Source organism: Crassostrea angulata, chromosome 10 (assembly GCF_025612915.1).
Source record: "Crassostrea angulata isolate pt1a10 chromosome 10, ASM2561291v2, whole genome shotgun sequence".
Classification (NCBI taxonomy): domain Eukaryota; kingdom Metazoa; phylum Mollusca; class Bivalvia; order Ostreida; family Ostreidae; genus Magallana; species Magallana angulata.
The window spans coordinates 5869993-5893695 of record NC_069120.1 but is presented as its reverse complement, the minus strand read 5'-3'; the positions used below and the strand labels follow the sequence as shown (position 1 = coordinate 5893695).

At 33.7% G+C, this 23703-nt stretch overlaps 1 protein-coding gene and 1 non-coding gene across 2 annotated transcripts; both read right to left on the bottom strand.

Annotated features, from left to right (window-relative positions):
* Positions 1-292: 292 nt before the first annotated feature.
* LOC128166208 (protein mono-ADP-ribosyltransferase PARP12-like) lies at positions 293-10528 on the bottom strand. The gene is made up of 8 exons (XM_052831213.1): positions 9467-10528; positions 9223-9355; positions 7706-7984; positions 7239-7428; positions 6803-7026; positions 6547-6706; positions 6238-6377; positions 293-4124 (listed from the first exon to the last, which is right to left on the bottom strand). Exons 1-8 carry the CDS (start codon positions 10455-10457, stop codon positions 3710-3712), a joined length of 2532 nt encoding a protein of 843 aa, XP_052687173.1. The 5' UTR covers positions 10458-10528; the 3' UTR covers positions 293-3709.
* A 13081-nt stretch (positions 10529-23609) lies between these two features.
* Positions 23610-23682, bottom strand: Trnak-cuu (transfer RNA lysine (anticodon CUU)). The gene has a single exon. It is a non-coding gene; the product is annotated as a tRNA-Lys (tRNA).
* Between the last annotated feature and the right edge of the window lie 21 nt (positions 23683-23703).

Sequence of the window (23703 nt, the reverse complement as noted above, 5' to 3'; positions counted from 1 at the left end):
GCAGACATTTTTATGTACATTGTAACTCTTGTATAGCTAATTTGGGTAAGGCGTCAGCTCGTGGCAGTATAAAAGATTACATAATACAAATATAGTATAAGATACCACTAGAGGCAGGATCAATTTTATATAGAAATATATATGATCCAAAATTGGATAGTATAAAATCTAACTCTTGGATGCTTTGAGTGTCATGCACACATCGCCTTTAAATTCTCATTCTCTCTCTCTCGTCATATTGCACAATGAGTGCACTAAATATTAAGTTTAAGAACAAGGACAACATTAGATATAAAACGGCCAAATGTTTAATTGAAATTTTAGTCAGCAAAGTCAGAATATAATAAAAAAGATTTCTATAATTTGAAAAGTGTTTTGTATACACCAAGTACATACAGTGACCCTTTCAAGAACAGTGTCTTTCACATATGAACCCTCCAAAAATGTTGGAACTGTCAAGATGTAGCTTTACACATAGAATACCATAACAACAAACTATAGATTGCTCTCTATCTACACGCTACACAAGGCTGCAACCCTTGTGCATTTCATATATTATCAAAATTTCTCAACATCTCAACTGTATATGCTGGTGTTTGGAAAAAAACTGCATGATTCCTAAAGAAAATTCTTCAGTATTTATTCAAATACATTTAAAAACAAAATTATAAATAAACTTGTCTTTATTCTTAATAAATTAAGATATAAATGCTTTAGCTTAAACTTGTTATAAATGGATCTAATTTAATATTTTTTTTGGTGGAAAAAACAACTTTCTTGTACCAAGTATATTAACAAAAATTTCAATTTATGGTGGATATTGTATCTTGAGTGGTCATTAGCCTCAATGAATTTCTTTTTTTTTTTCTAGTTCTGAAGTTGACTCTGCAGAAGATTTAATAATTTAAATGTTGAAATTTCTTGTATTAAATGGTTTCAAAAGGATGAAAAGTAATATTCATTATATTTAGTTCATGTACTTATAATACTTTTTTTTTCAATTTTAATGTGGTTTTATTTTTTTGCCTAGTTAAATGGTAAACAATAGTAATATTTGAATGAAATAGGATTTTTGTTATCATTTACATTAACATCTTTTTGTTAGGATAACCATACCTAACCAATAATCTTTCTGATGCATGCTTTGATTTTTTTAATGCCATCTCTATTTTATACTTTATTTTATTTTTCCGAAACATTGCTTTCTATCTATTAATCACACATTGCAGAGAGAGTCATTTTACAAAGAGTACTATGATGAGAAATGTTTGATAACAATTGCTCTTTTAAATTTTATGTCATTTTTTCTTTGTTCTTTTTCAAGTGAAAAAAAAAATATATATTAACAATATTATAAAAATCTCAAATAAAACAAAAAATAAAACTGGACTGCATAACACAATTCTCAAAAACACTGGGAGCACAGCGCAGACAAAAACATGTCTGGATCTTAAAGCATCCCAATGCAAAATGTACATAACTAAATAGTTTCCCTTCAATGCATTCCCGCTTTACATCATTCTATGTTGAGATTCAAGACAATGTAAACTGATGGAAAGGAATTCATTAAAACCATTACAAATTTCAACATACTGATACATTTTTGGTTTTTTTTTTTAAATACTCTTCTCTATTATTATAATTTAGTTATTTCTATTTGAATTCCTTTGCATCAGAGTTAAAAGGTTAAAATAAATACTACATTACACCGTGTCATACAACAGCACACTGAGGAATCGCCCACCCATTCATTAGAAAATACCAACATCAATCTTCAATAAAAAAAAAAAAACAACCTCTAATCATATAAAAATGCACATTAAAAAACTTAACATTTCATTTAATTGATATTCCCATTATATAAAATGAACCTGACCCAAACTAAAAAGAATCCACAAAAAACAATTTCAACCAAAGAAAATTTTTACATTCCCTGCCAAAAAATATCCCTCCTACTATCCCCCCCCCCCCAAAAAAAATTGCCTATCAATTATCACCCTTAATCACAAAATATACATCGATGAACATAGTATTTCATATCAAATGCCTTTACATATAATGTATGTTGGTTTTTTTTAAGTTTTTGTTTAAGAGTATATGATTAAAATTTTCTCACCATATTTACACAGTAACAAATAAGGAAAAAGGAATCAAAAACTCAAATACTATCACATAAACATGACTGCAGTAATGGAGTCCACTCTCCAAATTTCTATTAACAGTTAAACATGCTTTTATATAGTGACAGTTTTAATTAGAAAAATATCATCAAAAATGTGGAGTTCATCTGATCTTATTACACAAAATTGCAAAAAAAAAAAAAACCTCAGATATTATCACAAACATGTCTGTTACACCTATGGGTTGTCCTTTGACATCCTTTGACATGCTCAACATGACTCAGAGACGTGGAAAATTCATAATTAGTGTTTTGGTGAAAATTTCACAGGGACCACATCCACAGAAAAACTTGATGCTACATGTATTAGTAAATGATTGGAGATATCATAGCATATGTTTGATACTGCTGATCTAAACTTATCATGGTAGTTGATAGGCGGAAACATTCAGATTGATTCAGCATAAAAATTACAGTAAAAAAGATATTTCTAAATTTAAAGCCTGAAAAGTACATGTATCTGTAATCAAATTCATGTACACCTGCATCAATTAAATGAATACATACTTTTTTCCTTCAAAAGTTTATATTTGTGTTAAGGTTTGATTTAAAGAAACTATTGTCTATGAGAGGTTTATACACTAAACAATCATTTCTTACATTATTTGTTTAATAAGCTTTTCCAATAAAAACACGTGTATGATTTTTTATTACATAGTACTGTAAATTCCTTATTTTATGTGAGTACAATGTACTTAATTCTGCCATTCTGCTGTTTTGTTTAAAATAATGAAAATATAAAATCACAAGCAATGATCTTTTTGTTATTATTTCATATAGTTTAAATTGTGTGAAAATTAAAAGCAAGATTCTAAAAGCGAGAGCTGCTTCTTGTCATTTTACACAAACATTAATGCCAGGTGTTACAGTATGTAACTTGAAGCTTTATAAAATTCATAAAAGTCACACAACGTAAACAAGAGATACAAAAAATGTGCCATAAAACACAAATTCAATTAAGGAACATAACCTATACGATAATGAATGGATTGATATATGTTACAAATATCTCTCATACTACGGTAACAGACAGATTCATATTCTAGGGCCCAACATTTAAAACAGCTAGAACATATAAAACCAAGTGGATCTTTGAACACCTTTATGCATAAACAAGAATGGATGGTGATCAAATATTTGTAACTTCCTTGGACTTATGAGAGTAATTTAGGATGATCAATTTTTTTTCATTTCTATTTTTTTTTATGTATAACATATGAATTATGCATTCTTAAAAAAAATCTTACAGTAAAATACTTCAATTTATACTAAATTGGTACATGATTATGACATATCTTTTTTCTATTGTAAACATGTGTGTCTTAAAACATTACATACAAATGATCATGAAATGTTTGAAACATACGGAACAACTTATAAACTGTCACCTTAATATCAGGCAACTTGCCTATGCTGGGCGTTCACAAAATTTGCTTTCTACTACTTATATGATTAAAATCGGAGCAATCAATCATGGATTTCTGAATTTTGTATCTGACAACCTTTATTTCTTCTCAACAAACTTTTAACTTAGGATCGGTACTTAATGACATATTCCGGGTATACCTGATCAAACGTAAATATGACAAATATATTGGGGTTGCCCATATCATCCACACAAGAATCGTACAGATCGAACAGGTTGGTGGGGGTTTTGTGGGGGGGTCGCACCATAGTGCTTTGACCAAGGGTGTAGTCCCCAGCCAGAACACGCACCAGAAACATCTCCTTGTCTCGGCTTCGGTCTGTGTAGCTATCCGCAAACTTGGCACTCTTTGTAAAGTAGCTTCCTTTGCCGTACTTGGTTCCTGTGGATTGGCCGCTGAATCTGAAGTCGAAGCCCTGCCTACAGATGGCATCTATGTACTTGTGTGATGTTCCATGAAAGAGCTTCTTTTCATTTATATCACCAGATTTCTTCTTCATGCTCATTTTCTCTCTCTTGCTGAAAACATTTCATTTGAAATATTCACTTTCCATAATACATGTATAAGGTTTTAAACATGATTACAAGAAAATATAAATACAAGATCACTGAACTCTTACCTAAGAATAAGCAACTCTCTCACAAGAGAGATAACTTCATGTATAATAACACTGTATTAAAATTAAAACGATATAAAAGGGATTTCTGTCAACAAAGTATACTTTTATCCACATTTTAATTTACTGTGAATCATACTTAATCTTCTGGAGGGCATTACAACCAATGTCAAATTATTTTTCAGGCATACATGCCAATTGTTCAAGATAAAAACCAGGGCCAGGGGCCACTTATGTCTCCATTGTGTTGCTGAAGAACAGCTCTACTAAGGGTCCGAGAGGTGGAACCCTCAGACAATACAAGTGGCATTTTAAAGATGATTTACCTGACATACTTCATCCACAGTTTTCCATTCCTAACCCTCTGCCATTTATCTGTCTTATACTCTATTCTCTTGACATAGTTCATCCAAAGTTCTCCATTCTCGATCCTTTGCCATATAAATGTCTTATTCTCTATTCTCCTTACCTGATATAGTTCATCCATAGTTCACAATTTTCTACCCTTTGCCATATAACTGTCTTATTCTCAATTCTCTTTAGTGTTTACCTGACATAGTTGACCAAAGTTCCCCATTCTCTATCCTTTGACATACCGCATAACGGGTAATTTTTACTGCTGTAATTTTTTACGAATTTGTCATAAAATAGGGTGATTTGAATTTTTACGCGTTATTTTTTTACGAATTGGACATGTCCGTAACTGTGGTTAAATGGGGAAATTTCACCATGACTTTGTTACAGTTGACACATACATATACAAATCTTATTAATCAGAAAATCGTTTTTCTGTTAACGATTCCTTATATTTACAGCTAAGGATGTCAAATTGGTCAATTTTTAGTACTCGGTTATTCGGACGTTTTTCCTATCGAGTACCCGGGTACTCGGTAAGAGTGTAAATAAATATGAACAAGTACACTGATAACTGTAAAAACTTGGTCACTTTTGTAGAAATTCCTCCTTATGTTTAAGACAAATGTGATTTAACATGTTTGTCGTTCCCCCCCCGTATAGAATAAGCTACATGTAGTTTACTCGCACAGCTGATATTTTACGTTTTTTGAATCTTCAGTTTTTTAAAAATATTTCCAGACCTTTGAAGTTTAGGTCTGTTCAATTTCTCTACTGTGTGCTATCTAATTTATATAATAGACTATATAAACGACAATGTTCAGTGAAAACAAATCATTAAAGTAAGCCAAAAAATAAGGGTCGAAGAGAGCCTAAGGTAACAGGTGCTTGGTCACGATAATTACTATATAAACACTGCCACAGGCGATAACGGTCATTTAGCATATTTAGAGGCGTAGGAAATCCTAATAACTGTATGTACAAGTGCAATGGACGTTTTAAGTTTTAAAACCGATGTTTTAATGCATTATTAAATAAACTTAGAAATATTAAAAAAATATACATCCAAGTATCCGAGTACCGATTTTAGTATTCACTGATACTCTGACGTTCGATCGAGTACCCGGTTAACCGGGTACTCGTTGACATCCTTACTTTATACATTTACCTATATTTCATATGTGATATACACTTTACTTATTCCTATTTATCTGGGTATCATCATTGATGTACACCATGTGCTCGTCTCAGTTCGATTTACCGGGAAAAAAAGAAAGAAAACTCAATTTTAATTTTTTTTTCTCTCTCTTTCTTTCTCTCCCAACCAAAAAAGACTACTAACGTGGATTTAATACGTAGTTTTAAAAAATACTCAAGACTGACTGAAAGATCTGAACTTTTATCACCACCTGACCAAAATCGCCCAAATATACCTACATGTACATGTAAATGTACAGCCGTCAGGGACTGAGCTGAAGGTCATGAACATTACTCTCATACGTACGATGTAGAAATTTACGTGCTGTGTTTTTTTACTTCTGTGAAAATTAACGCGTTTAATTTTTACGGATTTATATAACTCGTAAAAATAAGTAAAAATTAGCAGCACGTAAAAAATACCCGTTATACGGTATAACTGTCTTATTCTCTATTCTCCTTACCTGACAAAGTTCATCCACAGTTCTCCATTCTCTATCCTCTCTATACAGGTGATGTACTGGTTGGGGGCCATGGTCTGGTAGAACAGCTCCTTGATTTTCTTCACTTCCTCAGCCAACCGTGGGTCACTATCTCCTGTTATCTGTAATGAAAGTTTAAAAAAATCAATTAACTAATATTGAAACCCTAGTTCTTTATCTATTCACTAGTGGAGTCCTTTCTGGCATTTTAATAGCAAGGCTTGGCAGGTTGGTACTGTAATAACAAATCTTTAAACAATGTTTTCTATGATGTCTACTGTGAGTACTTACTACAGTCCTTTGGAAGTGCTCTATGACGTGTTGCTGGCCTCCCATTCTCTTCATGTGAATCTCCCACTCTGGGGGAATGTAGTTCTGCATGGGGCGAGTCAGTGCTGGTCCGGTTACCCTGGACACCACCTTGCCTGTCTGTGAGCCTGCCTCTGGTGCCCTAAAGTTAAAACAACCATAACATGGTGCTCTTACACTTGGTCCTACATTCTGTTGGCATCATGATTACAGGGTACACTAGCTGAACTGAACCTACTTTTTCTTGTTTCGCTCCATTTCTTTCTCATTGACAAACACTGGTCGTCTACGAACGTTTCTCTGAGTGCCAGACTGCAGATTCTGCTGAAGCATCTGCTCAAAGTCCATGACATACTCGTAGCCCAGGGTATTGAACTGGAGCTGCCCAGTGGGATTCTTCAAATAGTTTTGTTCCATGCTGGAGCTGTCTACCGTGGACTGGTACCTCCCAGATTGGTTACCCTGTTGCATGTTTCATAAAAGATTATTCTAATGCTTGTACTTTGTCACTTTGCTTCATAACTTCATCAAAATCAGATCAAACAAATCATAAAAGTATCATGAATATCCTTAAGTTAATACCTTTCTACAAAAAATTACTAGAACATTGCAAATATACAGAGTGAAAAGTGGTTGGCTTTCCAGAAGTTTCCTCTATGAGGATGTGTCCTTACCTGTCCATACTCCTGCCATTTACCATCCTCACAGTTCCAGTACCACTTCCACACGGTGGCCAGTGGCTGGAACTTCTCCACCTCTGAGGACGGTGTGGATAGGCGGCGTAGTGACATCTGTACCACCACTTGGTTGTTCTCCAGCAGAACTCCCTCCAGAGTGTCAAAGTTTAACTTCAGAACTCCAGTGCTACAAAGGTCAGAACCGTACACAATAACAATCTGGTACTATGATAAAGTTGCAGATAAAGACAAAAATAAAATTCAGTCAAACTTCGTTATCTTGAACTAGATGGGACTGTTTAAAAACTTCGAGATATCCGAATATTCGATATCGAGGGTAAAATACTTCGAAAATAAGTGGTTGGGACTTACAAATCACTTCGATTGTATTCGAGATATCAGTGTTCGAGATATCAAACTTCAACTGCATACAATTTTGTCAACAATTTGTGGTTGATACATACTCGGTTTTCACATAGCATTCGCTTCTGGCTACGTCGCAATAGTTGAACTCCACCTCTACATTGTGATTGTGCTGGAAGTCATCCCACTGATTCAGGGCCTTCTTGCGATACTGCCACTGGTAAGTCATCCCTTTATGTGATTTTCGACAGCTTTTGCCAAATGCACAACGTCCTCTCAGGTGAAAAATACAGATATCAGCTGGAAGGTCATCAGGAGAGGCACTGGCTGAGGCTTCCTCAGATTCCGAGGGGTCGTCATTATCAGAGTCCAACCCTGTTCTGCAAGAGAGATATCAGATAATTTAGTTTTATGAACTTTATAAAGCAAGTGATCTATATTCCCAGTGATTCATTTTGAAAATGGTCTTAATGGGTCTCCTCTTAATCATAACTAAGCAAAACTAATCATCCCAAGCAGAAAAAAATGAGTCCATATTTTATTCCAATTAGAACATGAACATCAAACAAGATATATTTATTTAAATCAAATTCTAAATGAGCATACTAAGAGACAGGCTAAGTGCCGTCACTGGAACCCTTCCAAGTTTTCTCTGTTTCTTTATTCACACTATCATTTATTTCACATTCTGGATCAGCGTTCCTTTCAGCATGAACCTCTTTGTTGTTATTAACTTCAGATTAACTGCCACTTGTCTACTTTTTCATAAACTCTGATTAATCTATCCTGGTTCTGGAGGAATTTTATCAGTTTTATTCGGTGTCATAGTGATCGACATAAATTTCCCTGCCGAACTGTCATGTATCATTGGATCTGATCGGTAAATTACTAAGTGTTGACCAATTAGATTTCGGCTTTTGTAGTGCGTTTTTTATTGTTCGGAACATTTCTACAAAGTAGGTTAAGAAAGGAACAATCTATGTTCTGACTTCTTAGCAAGAAAATGTGTATGTGTATTTCTAAATACAGGTACTAGTATTTAATGCGTCCTTTGGGCAGCACATATAATGAAAGTATGCGTTCTGAACAACATGTGTGAATATTTTACGCAAGACGCACATCAAAATGAATCACTGACACCTATTTTAAAAAGGGTTTATTTTTACTTGTAAGACAAATGAAACATTGAAGTTCCTGTCTCTCCTTTTTCTGGCTTTTATTTTCCATTAGTTTATTGTAAAAAGTAATTTTGCTTGGTTTCTTAGCACACGTACAGGTTTGATGAACTTGTATGTATATACAATGCATATGGCTGTGTGGAGGTGTGCTTAAACAGTCCTTGACAAGAAATTGTATGAACAAAGTTTATCATGCATTTGAGGGACACACGTACAGTAAACGGAAATTTTGTTTAAGGTGAAAAGTGTTTATTACTGTGATAACAATTTCTGTTTAAAAGATTTTGAATGCGCTTAATCTAACCAGTTGTCAACTTGAAAGAAACAACAAAGAATTAATGACACAACATAATCTTAGTCATTAATAAATTGAAAATTTCAATTTTTTTAAATATAAAATGCTAAGCAAGTGATCTTTTTAAACCTAGAGAGCATGATACCTGTAAGGATCCTTGCTGTGAGCAGAGGCCTGACTGCTGGCGTCATCTCCTATATCTATCTCCACATTACGAATCTCTTGCAAAATCTCTTTCGGAGTTCTGTTTGTGTTGATTCCATATTTGTTTAGGATTTCTAAGATATAAATTCATTTGTGATCAAAGTTAGTATTTACTGAACAGAGCCAACAAATAGGAAATAATAGAGTTTCTTAAACATGGTTGTTGTTAAACACCTTGCACAAACCTTTAACTTGCGGATCAAATACATCGTGGCCTCGCTTGCATCTTTTTCCAAATCTACACTGTCCTATAACATAAAACTTGCAGATGTGTAAATAAGGACATGATTTTCCATCCTCCTGCGCCCGGCATCCTACGTTTATGTTATAAAATTTGCATATACTTGGCATGGTGGTTCTTCCACGGCTCTCTGTGGTTCGAAATAGACTTTTTATGCTGTGAACACTTAAATGCTCTAACATGTTTTGTCTTAGTAAAGACATATTATGTGGTGATGTCAAGTCATGACCAAACAGACAGTTCTTTCCCTGTTTTTCCACTCTACAACTGTTTGACAACAGGTAAAACTTGCAGATGTGTAGTCCATCACACACTGGGATCCCAGGGCACTGTCCCTGTTTAGAGCAATGTTCCTTGCATAGTCCCAGCTTTGTGCAAACTGTTACAATGTGATCTTCTGTCCCTTCCTTAGCATAAACAGTAAAATTATTTGGATAGTTACTCAAGATCTCTATGAGTTGCTTTTCACTCAACCTGACAATGTGTGGGGCTAGCTGTTGGGAGAGTTCAGCTGCAGTGATTGGTTTCTTGTGTTGACAGAGAATTTCTATGGATTTCCTGACAATGGATTGGTTAAAATCTTGTCCAGAGGACGACGGTTGATTGGGCTGAGGTTGTTGTACCAATGGTTGCTGTTGAACTGTTGGCAGAGATTGTGGCGGTTCATAGACTTCGGTGGCAACAGGTGGTTGAATCTGTTGTACTGGTTGTTGATACTGCATATATTGGTATGGCTGCATTTGGTGTTGGTACTGCATTTGTTGTGGAATTTGGGCCTGGGGTTGTAATTGGAATTGTGGTACATTATTAAAGTCACCAATCGGACGCACCTGCTGAGGAATCTGTGCGACCTGCATTGGCATTCCAGGAACCATTTGTCTCATAAAGTTTTGAGGTCCTGTTCCACCAGGCAAAACATAGTGGTTGAATGACATTTTCCACGTTTATACCCCTCACTAATGACGACGCGTTCAAGCCATACCTTCCTTATTTAGAAAGAGAAAGTATAACGGAATTTCCGGTCTTGTGATATTGCGTCATTTAGGTAGGTCGTTCGTGAAATGGGTTTGTTAAGGCCCGAAAAGTTCGTTTGAGCTCGCTTGCATTGCACTTTTTACAGCTGTATGAATAAAAATTATCAAGCGTATATGGTATCTGAATACAGAATTATTTGTAATACTTGGCCACATTATGTATTCATAATTATTTTATTAGGGAAAGAATGTTATGTTCTATTTATTCCCCTCAAAATAATGAAGATACGATGCACTTACTCCTTTCCCTTTAATTTTGAATTCTTTGTATTGTTTTAATTTGGCGTTGGCTTTGCAATTATAAAAAGAATATATTGGAACGTCATTAGTTAAAGAAATGTATATATATGTATAAGAATGTATCTGATTTCGTGTCCAGCTACAAAATAGCCGGGATCTCATTTAGCGCCTCTGGTTCATTCTCTCCATGCACAAAAACCCTGCCTTCTGTGAAACCATACAATTAAATATGAAATGCAATGCCATATGCTGCAATAAGCATTGTCCCTTGGTGCCTTATATGGTCAGGCCAACAAAACACAGTTTTCGCCCTCTATATAAAATTCTTTACTTCCACTCACTGTCCTACCTTGAAAATATATCACAAATGTATAATTATTTATTACATATATACTATAAATACCGATAAATCGGAAGAATACTGTCTTTTGTTTTATATATTCTAAACGTCATTGGTACTTGAAGATTACCAATTTGTTTTTATTTTTTCTCAGTTACGCTTCGCTAATTAATAAGTGTTTACCAAGTGTGTTTAAAATTTAATAGGACCCGACACTCTGACCACATTTTGCGTTTTTATTAAATGAGCTAGTATGGAAGTGAATAGTGTTTCGGCGGTTTTTAAAGAGAAAAGTGAGTTTTTGCTCTTAATTAAGGTCCACCTCATCAGGGGTCCACCTTATAGGAATCGAGAGTGAGTTATTAATTCGCCTAGATGTTTTTGTGTTTACTGTAGGCGATTACTGATTCAATGTTAAACATTTCTTTGCAGATTGGGTCTTTTGGCAGAAGCTTCCAGTGTTTAAGCATACGTTTTTCAGACCCTTAATATGAGGGTTTTATTTAGTAATCATGACATTTGGTTGGCGCTGTTTGCTAACCGTAGCTTTTTTATGTAAATACATTGGCGGATCCAGGGGGGTCCAGGGGTCGGAACCCCCCCCCCCCCCTTTCTCTGGGACATATGAATTTTTTGAAAACTTCTTATGCCTATTTAAAGGCAATTTTTCCCCATTTATAATATAAATACTGTAATTATCTCAAATAAATGCTTGAAATTGTTTATCTAAAGATTTTCTCACAACGTACCGTAATTTACATGTATTTCTGATATTAAGAAACCATAACAATTTTTTTTCTCGAAAAAAAGTACTCCCCTTCAGCATCCGTGAGTAAACATACAGTTTGAACTGATAAGCCATCGAGAAAACGACGTTCAAGTACGAGTACACACATTCGTTTTACTTTGAAAAGCTGGTTTCAAATGTATTAATTGTTTAATTAACTTAATTAATTATAATAAAAAGGTTTTACTTCGTTTCATACGAAAAAAAAAAAAATACAGAGAAAATTAAACCCGCTTATGCGGGTTATGCTATTTTTCTGGAATGCTACCCACATGAAACACAAAAGAAAGCCTTTTTGTTTTGTTTCCAAGAATCGGACAAAAATACCGTGTAGTTCAAGTTCAAGTTCAAGTTCAAGTTCTTTATTCCAAGAGACAAATGTCTCATAGGTTATACATATGAACATATACATATTAAATAAACAGTGAGAAAAACAAAGTGTACATAATCAATTTGGATAATTCACATGAAGAGTTCGTTGCTTGTTTGCATAATATAAATATTTACCTAAATTACACAGTTCTTTAGTATTAGAGGTAGATAATAACTGTATAACTTTATAGACACTTGGTTTTCGGGAGTAGTATTTTTTAATATACTTATCTCTTAAACTACAAAGTGATGGACAAATAAGTAAAAACTGGAACTCATCTTCAATTACATTTAAGTTGCAAGATTCACATTTTCGACAATCACGTGTTAAATTATCACACCTCCCTGTTTCAATTTTTAAGTCATGTGAGGACAACCGTAAGCGTGTAATTAATTTACGATATTTTACATGAATTGGTTTCTTTAGGTAAACTTGTAAACAAAAATGATCAACAACATGTTTATATAATATACATTTTGATGCATTTCTTATATCGTTAACAACTTTTTGTTTAAAGACATCACACATATTCTATTAAATATAATATCTAAAATAACAGACTCTTTCATAGTACTTTCATATAAATCGGCTAAGCCTAAGATGGACAATTCTTTCCTAATATTTGAAATCCATATGTCATTATTTTTCACCATGTCTTCGTAGCAAGCTTTTAAAATACAGTTTCTACTGTTTCTTAATTTAAACCAGTATTTAAAAAATTGTTGTTTCCTGAAAATCTCTAATGGAAATCTACCTACTTCATAATAAACTGCACTGTTGCAAGTATTTTTTCTGACACCCAAAACCTTCTTACAAAAATTTATATGGACTTTTTCTACATCTTGACCTTTATGGAATCCCAAAGTTTCAGCACCATAACTAAGTACACTTTTTACATAAGTATCAAAACATTCAATTGAGTTTCAACATTAAAATTCAAATCTTTCATTTTACTAGATATGCTGAACATTGCTTTATTTCCCTGTGCTGCACAGTGCTTTTGTGTAGATAAAAATTTACCATTGTAGTTAAACAACATACCAAGATAGTTAAATTGATTCACTACTTCTACGTATTTGCTATTGTATTCCAATTTTTAATTATCTTTAACACATTTTCCGTTTCTAAAAATTACAATTTTGGTTTTTTGTACATTAACAGATAACTTCCATTCATCAGTATATCTGTGCAATGTGTTCAGCATATCCTGTAAACCCTCGGGCGATTCTGCCAAAAGGACAGTATCATCAGCATACATAATTAAAAACATATTAATCATTTGTAATTCAATTGATGTACAATTACTATTTATAAAATATCTTTCAAAATCATTAAGGTACATTGAAAATAATAATGGAGACAATATTTCACCTTGTAGAACTCCAGCTGAGATTCTAAATGTTTCTGTTAATGTACCTTTATGTTTAACACATGCTCTTACATTCTTATATAGAGACTTAATAATACGCAACAATTTTCCTCCAAAACCCTCCATTTGCAATTTATACCATAGTTTTGATCTATCAATTAAGTCAAAGGCCTTTGTATAATCCACAAAACAACAGTACAATCTTTTTTTGTTTTTTAAAGTTCTACTTATGAGATTCTGTAGTACAAATATGGCATCAATTGTACCTACCCCTGGTTTAAAACCAAACTGAGCATCAGTAATGATATTATATCTCTGGTCCCATTCTAACAATCTAGTATTTATAATACTTGTAAATAGTTTTGCCAAGCAACTAACTAATGTGATACCTCTATAATTGTTTAAATCTTGCATTTCACCTTTTTTAAAAATTGGTACAATACAACCTTTTGACCAATTGTCTGGGTAAAAACCAGAGTCAAATATATTATTAAAAAGTCTACACAAAATAGGTATAAGGGGTGTAAGGGGTTTATGTGTAAACCATTATGAAAATGCACAACTTTTCAAAACTTTCCTGAATATGATCGTATCTGTACTAGTGCTGGATGATGTGGCGTACCCATTACAGAGGTAACATCAATTAAGTACCCTAGGACGACTATATTGCTTGTACAATTGTACTACATATGTTCCATCTATTCAGCAGATAAACTATCCCCATTTTTGTTATATCCTATCATTTAGACCTTTCTTTAAGAAGGCAATCGATAGAAATCAAAATCGATAAATAGTTCACAATTTACACATCAAAGACATAAAAAATCTACCAAAAAATCATTTTTATAATAGCTTGTCGTAATTATTCTGAATAATTTTTTTGTTTCTTAGTGTTTCTTTTTGCTGTAGACTTGGGGTTTTTTTTCAAATATTTTTTTTTTTTCGCAAATCTTCCTTACCTAAACTAAAACGCTTAATAAAGGCAGTGCACTCTAATATTAAAATAGATAAGAAATAGATATTGACGAAATAATTGTTTATTAAATTTACGCACGGAGAACGTTCAAAAGCCTTGTTTATTGAGAAATAATGATTTTTGTACGCATTGATTTTCATCAATTGGAACCCCCCCCCCCCCCTTTTCCAAATTGCTGGATCCGCCTCTGAAATACTTTGTTCTATTTGTTTCACATATTTCAAGGATAATAGGATTAGTTTCCTTATCAGCGAGAGTAGCCTCTCTTAGACAAATGAGTCTTAAAGTAAACTTGCATGTTAAAGTTTTTTGTTAAGATCGATGGATCACTTGTATTTCTTGCATGTCTGATACATTCACCTTTAACAAATCCTCTAAATACAGGAGGACTGTGGGCGCTCTCTCTTTGTAAATGCTAAAAATTGTGTGTTGGTTTGACATATGATTGAATGTCAAGTATTTTGTTATTCTGGAATCTGATGCCCTTGTATATTGTAGTGTCAAGAAAATTTACTGTTTCATCTGATATTTCAAAAGTAATTTTCAAATGGTCATGACATGTGTTGCCGATATAAAAGAATTCCAAAATTTCATATTTTTTTTTGCCGTTGAATGCTATGAATCCATCATATCTAAATCTTCCGTGGTAGAGAACTTGATTAGAAATTTTGAATTTCGACATGATATGATTTGTGATTTGATACATTCGTGTGTCAGAGACTTCGGGGGATGGTATCGCGCCCATGCTACAACCTATGATTTGTTTGTAGTATTTTTCGAAATAATTGTTTTCAAGGACACACTTCAGTAAGAAGACCAGGTCTTCAGCATCTGGATTAGGAATTTCTGATTGCGTATTAGTAGCGCATTTATAGGTTTCATAGACGGCGTTAATTAAACTCGTCAAATTCCATGTTGGTATACATACTAGTTACATCATATGTAATAATTGGTACATTAGCTGGAAGTTCGAGCGTTTCGATTTTATTGATAAAATCAGCTGTGTCTTTTATATAGGTTGATTGTTTTTGCACAATAGGAAGAGTAAGCGCCGATTTTTCTTGTTGGCGTATCGCACTGTGAAATAATTGGGCGCCCAGGTGGCTGCAGAGACCGTTCAATAATGCAACTCGGACATTATCTTTAATCTTGTGTATTTTAGGGAGCATATATAGATGTATCGCGGAGAAAGCGATAAGTTTCCTTATCTATTGTCCCTTTAGAGTGCATTTCGACAATTTTACTTTGTATCATGCTATGTAAGTTATTAAGGTTTGGTTTTTCAACTTGCATGTAATGCTTGGATTGCAATTGGCGCAAACCTTGTTTTTTGTCCATAATAACTATTGTATTACTTTTGTCTGCTTTTTTGATAACAATATTGAAATTGTTTCTGAGAGAAGTGAGAGCCCCTCTTTCCTGTTAAAGGGGCATGGTCACGATTTTGGTCAAAATTATTTTTCCAATTTTAATGTTTACAATGCTTCAGAAAGGCATTTTTAATAGGCAACCGAAATTTGAGTGTCATTTGTTGAGTTATAAGCAAGTTACAGAGCTTGAAATTCTTCGCTATGTAAACAAAGCGTTTGATTACATTTTTAACGTTGAAGTAAAAAAATTCAGTTTTAAACAAAAAACGAATGTGTTCAAGTTCAAGTTCAAGTTCTTTATTCCAAGAGACAAATGTCTCATAGGTTATACATATGAAAATATACATATTAAATAAACAGTAAGAAAAACAAAGTGTACATAATCAATTTGGATAATTCACATGGAGAGTTCGTTGCTTGTTTGCATAATATAAATATTTACCTAAATTACACAGTTCTTTAGTATTAGAGGTAGATAATAACTGTATAACTTTATAGACACTTGGTTTTCGGGAGTAGTATTTTTTAATATACTTATCTCTTAAACTACAAAGTGATGGACAAATAAGTAAAAAATGGAACTCATCTTCAATTACATTTAAGTTGCAAGATTCACATTTTCGACAATCACGTGTTAAATTATCATACCTCCCTGTTTCAATCTTTAAGTCATGTGAGGACAACCGTAAGCGTGTAATTAATTTACGATATTTTACATGAATTGGTTTCTTTAGGTAAACTTGTATACAAAAATGATCCACAACATGTTTATATAATATACATTTTGATGCATTGCTTATATCGTTAACAACTTTTTGTTTAAAGACATCACACATTCTATTAAATATAATATCTAAAATAACAGACTCTTTCATAGTACTTTGATATAAATCGGCTAAGCCTAAGATGGACAATTCTTTCCTGATATTTGAAATCCATATGTCATTACTTTTCACCATGTCTTCGTAGCATGCTTTTAAAATACAGTTTTTACTGTTTCTCAATTTAAACCAGTATTTAAAAATTTTTTGTTTCCTGAAAATCTCTAATGGAAATCTACCTACTTCATAATAAACTGCACTGTTGCAAGTATTTTTTCTGACACCCAAAACCTTCTTACAAAAATTTATATGAACTTTTTCTACATCTTGACCTTTATGGAATCCCCAAATTTCAGCACCATAACTAAGTACACTTTTTACATAAGTATCAAAAACATTCAATTGAGTTTCAACATTTAAATTCAAATCTTTCATTTTACTAGATATGCTGAACATTGCTTTATTTCCCTGTGCTGCACAGTGCTTTTGTGTAGATAAAAATTTACCATTGTAGTTAAACAACATACCAAGATAGTTAAATTGATTCACTACTTCTACGTATTTGCTATTGTATTCCCATTTTTAATTATCTTTAACACATTTTCCGTTTCTAAAAATTACAATTTTGGTTTTTTGTACATTAACAGATAACTTCCATTCATCAGTATATTTGTGCAATGTGTTCAGCATATCCTGTAAACCCTCGGGCGATTCTGCCAAAAGGACAGTATCATCAGCATACATAATTAAAAACATATTAATCATTTGTAATTCAATTGATGTACAATTACTATTTATAAAATATCTTTCAAAATCATTAAGGTACATTGAAAATAATAATGGAGACAATATTTCACCTTGTAGAACTCCAGCTGAGATTCTAAATGTTTCTGTAAACGTACCTTTATGTTTAACACATGCTCTTACATTCTTATATAGAGACTTAATAATACGTAACAATTTTCCTCCAAAACCCTCCATTTGCAATTTATACCATAGTTTTGATCTATCAATTAAGTCAAAGGCCTTTGTATAATCCACAAAACAACAGTACAATCTTTTTTTGTTTTTTAAAGTTCTACTTATGAGATTCTGTAGTACAAATATGGCATCAATTGTACCTACCCCTGGTTTAAAACCAAACTGAGCATCAGTAATGATATTATATCTCTGGTCCCATTCTAACAATCTAGTATTTATAATACTTGTAAATAGTTTTGCCAAGCAACTAACTAATGTGATACCTCTATAATTGTTTAAATCTTGCATTTCACCTTTTTTAAAAATTGGTACAATACAACCTTTTGACCAATTGTCTGGGTAAAAACCAGAGTCAAATATATTATTAAAAAGTCTACACAAAATAGGTATCATAACCTCTTTACAATTCGAAAAAAATGCATTAATTACACCATCTTCAGCATTACTCTTGTTACTTTTCAGTTTCAAAATAGCTTTCTCAACCTCTAATTCTGAAATGCACACATCTAACTCTTCATAACATGGTAGTATTTCATAATCATCACTAGTGTTGTCATAAGTAGTAGTTTTTACATTTTCAAAAAGGTTCTTAAAATGCTCAAAAAACTCTTTGGCACTTACATCACAACTGATTTTTTTATTATTCTTAAATAAACGAAAAAACTGCTTTGGGTTATTCCATTCTGTCTCCCTGATATCGTTCGTAGTTATGCTTAAACTTCTGGACTGTTTTTTTATAAACCTTTTTCTTTGCACAAAGTACAATTAAACGTTAGGAACTGTTTATCTATGCTTAAAATAAATAAAAAGATAGACGAATAAGCTGGAATTTTTTTTTACTGGTTTATTGAGCCTATGTAAACAAAAACAGGGTACGAGCCTTGTTTACATGTTAAAGAATTGTGAGCCCTGTATCTTGCTTATAACTATACGAATGACTAGATCAAATTTAATATGATCATTAGAAATGCATTTCTAAAGCATTGTAAATAATAAAAACATAAAAATAAAATTTGACCAAAATCGTGACCATGCCCCTTTAAGATCTGTATCACACCCCTTGCGGAACTCCTCTACCTTTTTTCCGCTTCGGCATTTGTGCATGTTTACAAAAAAAAAATGGAACATTTCTTGCAGTCGACATTTTTAAATGCAGTTAAAAAATTCAGTTTTGGAGCATTTAATTTTAAAACACGAGGAAATTCCGGTTCTGTAGCTACATGTTGGTAAAACAATAAGATCTCATATTTTTATTTAATACATGTACAGACTACTTTTAAATAATATCTAAAATCAATTTGTTCAAGTTGGTGCCTTTTTACATAATTTATTACTAAGTATGTAATAAACTTAATAATAAATGCCCTTTTTCCATATATCACAGCCTGTATCAGCCCTCGGGCTGATATTGATATGGAAAAGGGTATGTATTATTCTTTATTACCTAATCAAAGGAATTTTATTCTGTTATTATAGATTAAATATTTTCGTCTATTTTGTATGTGGATTCAGATTTGAAAGTGATTTATAGCTGTTTATTTCTGTACTTGCAAATAAATGTATACCCTTGCATATGTGCATGTATGACAATTTGGTCTGTGTAACACATGTATATCAGATGTACCTCCCATTGTAACTTACACAATATTTTTATTTTATCCATTATTTGTCATAATCATTTTGTTTTATTGTTTTAATACATATGCCCCCCCCCCCCCCGAGGGCCCTTGCTTGGTGAATAATCATATATTTGTATCTTTCCTGGATGAAAGACTAAAATGTTGAACGAGTAGCCTAAATTTAAAGAGGCAACAAGATACAAGCGCTGCATGGATAAAAGTGATGTTCAACTCCACAATAAGAAAATATTATTCAATTAGGTACGACATATACACGTATACCCCAGTTTCCTTGCCGTGACTGTTATAATATGGTAGTGATTTGAAAGATCTACAACTTTTAAATTCATGTGACTCTCGCACCGCATTTTCACATTTTCAGAGTATGATTTGTCAGATGTGTAGTTCATTATATGATGTATCCCTCCAAATGTTTCGTTGTTTACAATAAAACATCAGGAGATTACTGCAATCATCTGACTGCCCATTAGAATTTTGCAAAAAATAAATATTTTGTACAATGGTATTAATCTACATAGATATATTGTTCTGCTGCAAATTTGGCGTGATCATTTTCCCTCCTTTCTTGTCAGTTTGAACACAAATTTTATGTATTATGCACTATTGTTCTTATGTAATTTTAACACTTCCAACATAATAATCAACCAAAATTTTGTTTAAAATCAATCTAAACTAATGAATTGCGGAAGTTAGTGAAATTGTGTTGCATTCAAATTAACCTTTTGATCTTGTTAATGATTGGTCAAAACCTCCCGACTTGCCGGACAGATCGTAGAGAGCATGTCTCTCATCAGGTTCCAATATTTGATTCAAATCTGTGATTTTCCTATGTACACCATCTTCGCTAGCCAAGGGTTTTCGGTCCACTTTGCTCCCCATAAACAGTTTATGGGGAGGAGCAAAGTGGACCGAAAACCCTTGGCTAGCGAAGATGTATTTACACGGCCTGATTTGCAAAATGCGACGAGTTAGATTTGCATCGGGCTAAATGACATTTTGATGGCAGCACCAAACAGCATTTACAAAACCATTACAGCGCCATGTTATAGCTCTGGAGTTCTTCTAATTCCCAAAAGTGTTAGAGGGCGCAGCTTCGAGCAGCTTGGTAAATCATTTTTATTAATTGGTAAATTGGTTATTAAACGAAATATATTGCGGTGCCTGGTCGAATTACAATACGACTGATGAATGTGGGTTACATTTGATGTTCATAATTCCTGAAACTTCCTATTATTTATTGGTTTATTTAATTAATTTGCAAATCGTATTTATTGTATTCCCAATTTTGCCCTATTGCAACCATGCAGTTAAGCAGGTGGATCGTCCTTTAAACCCACTGACATTTATATCAATCATAAAACTTTTGATCTACTCTGCCCCTCTCGTTCTCTCCTTTATGTGCTCCAAGGTTACACAGACCATGGGCGTCGAAACCGGGGAGGGGGGGGCTGACCCCTCCCGGATGCTATGTGCCTAATCCTTCGGTCTAACTTTGCAAAAAAAAGTGGGGGGATAAGCCCCCTACCCCCCCCCCCCCCCCCCCAAACACGGATTAGGAATTTCATGATTTGGGGGATTACATTGTTTGTTTTGTTTTTTTGCTTGTCAAGATTACAATCGTGTAACGTTGTACATAACTAGTAGAAATCTACAGTGACTGTGCAAGCTCTCTAAATCAGTTGTAACTTTGCAAAGTTCATGGTCCCTCGTAGCAAATACACCCCCCCCCTCTCCACTCTCACTAATTTTGAGCTTCGGGGAAGGTTTACGCGGACTCCGTGCCATTGCTGATACCCGTGGACAGTCTATGCGCAGTTTGACATAGACACGTTTCATAACTGGGTCCAATTCCTTCCCAGAATTCCAATTTACGCAAGCGCATTTAAAGTTTCATCCCAATTTTTTAGTCAGGCCGCAGGCTGACACTGCGGACCGACCAAGATAGTTTCGTCATTCGATCTTAATTTTTGACTCGATACTTGCAATTGACCATTGTATATATTTTTCAAAAGGTAAGACATTTGTCTTATGTACCACTTTTAATAACTTTATACCATAAAGGCATAAACCTTTGCGCCATACAGTTTGTTTAAAGCAATAAGGGCGCAGAACAAATTCTTTTTGAGATTCATTAGCGTTATCATTTGCAACAATATTATGCTGTCAAGTTAATAATTTTAAATCATCAGAAAAAAATTCAAGTCGATTGGATATACATGTAATTAACAATGTAATTTTGTCGGTGACTCTCAGGCTGTGCTGGGTCGCATTGGTTCGGAAGTCACGTGCTCAGTTTCTTGATCAAAATGCGCATCGTCGTATTGGAAGACTCATGCGCGGATCCAGAAAATTTTTCCAGGGGGGGTCCGAAGGATAATTGTGTTTGCCAGGGGGGGTCCGAGGCATATTTTCGCGTAATTTTACTATGTAAATTTAATAAATTTTCATTTTCCAGGGGGGGTCGGGACCCCCCCGACCCCCCCTCTAGATCCGCGCATGGGAAGACTCATGAATCTTGGGCAGTTATCACTGGTCCGTTATTTTTTTTTTTACCTCATAATTAATCTGTTATCCGTGTAAATGTTATATTAATGATTCGCGGGTAATCTAATCTATTCCTAACGACACTATAACTCATCCTAAGGAGAGTCTCCCCACAGCGACCATTGCTTCAAAGGACACCCGGGGAGCAACTTCACTGGAAACATGTGTCCAAGTGTAAATACCGGGGAGATGTTGAATGCAGATTGGGAACATTATTCAGTTGAATTTCAGATAACTTCGCATTTTACATGTATTGTACCCTTTCTTGTAATTTTTCTATCTCCTGAAAAAGATGAACTGGTGTGGAATTAAACTTAAACATTTAATTCCTCAGCGTCAAGATGTCAACAATTTAAAGATTTGTTCACAAAAGTCAGGAATTTTGGAGACCAATTCTGACCACGTGGCCTCCTTCGTGTGAATACAGGATTTATCTCTCGAGCCATATCATGGGGGTATTAGACTCGTCCATCTTTTACAATCTATAGGATATTTTGTGCTCCATTTTCATATGAATAACGAGTGAAGGTGTGAACATGTACATGAACAGAATTACTGTGTGGATGAGGTGGAGAACAGAGATGAAGAAAAGAAGAGAAGTCGAAGAGGATTATGTAAGTGGTTTAAACTCCTAAAAGCGCTGCGGCACAATACGAGCCAAGCAGACTTCTATCATCGTAATATTTATATGCAGGTAACATCATTCATGATATACAACTTAATATTTGTATAATATATTATTAACATATAACTAATAACAAGTTGTCTTTTTGTTAATGTTCTATACAAAAGCTATAAAATTAATACAGGCACAATGCATTAAAGAGGGGGTGGGGGGGGGGGAACAAACATTTTTCTTAATTTAACTATACACAAAAGTGAACTGTCTAACATGGACCCCCCCCCCCCCCCCCCCCCAAAAAAAAAAAAAAAAATTTAAAAATTGAAGTTATATATACAGGTACAGAACGCCCCCCCCCCCGCCCCGGGTTAGAATTTTCACAATTTTTGAAAAGGTGTAATTTTTAATTTATTTTTTTTAATTTTTTTTTTTATAGTTTTTTGCCTTTATAATTTTGGGATAAATTTGTATGTACATTTGTATTTTGACATATTTATGTATGGTGTTTAACATAAAATATACAGAAGACACTGTATAGAGTGTATAGAAACATACATATATTATACTAATTAAATGTTCATGTCTGTCCTAGCTCTTTCAATCATCCAACTTTCCCTCTTGTATATGTTTATTGAATGTTTTATGTACATTGGATGCTGTATGTACAATCTTCATGTTGCCCTTTGAGGGCCCTTAATTGATTAATAAAGAAATTGAGATTGAATTGTACGAGTATATAGAAAATCACTAAATAATCGTTAAAAGGGTACCTTAAAGAAATAATTTCTATTCAATTATTCATTGTATTAATCTGTTTCAAAACATTATTCAATTATTTACATGTAAATTGAGGAGAAAAATGCTTGCTGCGAGAGAGAATGAGGGAGTGGGGACATGCACGCCCTCCAAATGCTAACATTACGTGCCTGAAAATGAAAAAATAATATTTGTTAGGAATATATTCTTTGAGAAAAAAACGAAAAATGAAATCGCCCAACGTGGGGCTCGAACCCACGACCCCGAGATTAAGAGTCTCGTGCTCTACCGACTGAGCTAGCCGGGCTATATACTAGTGACACAGTAG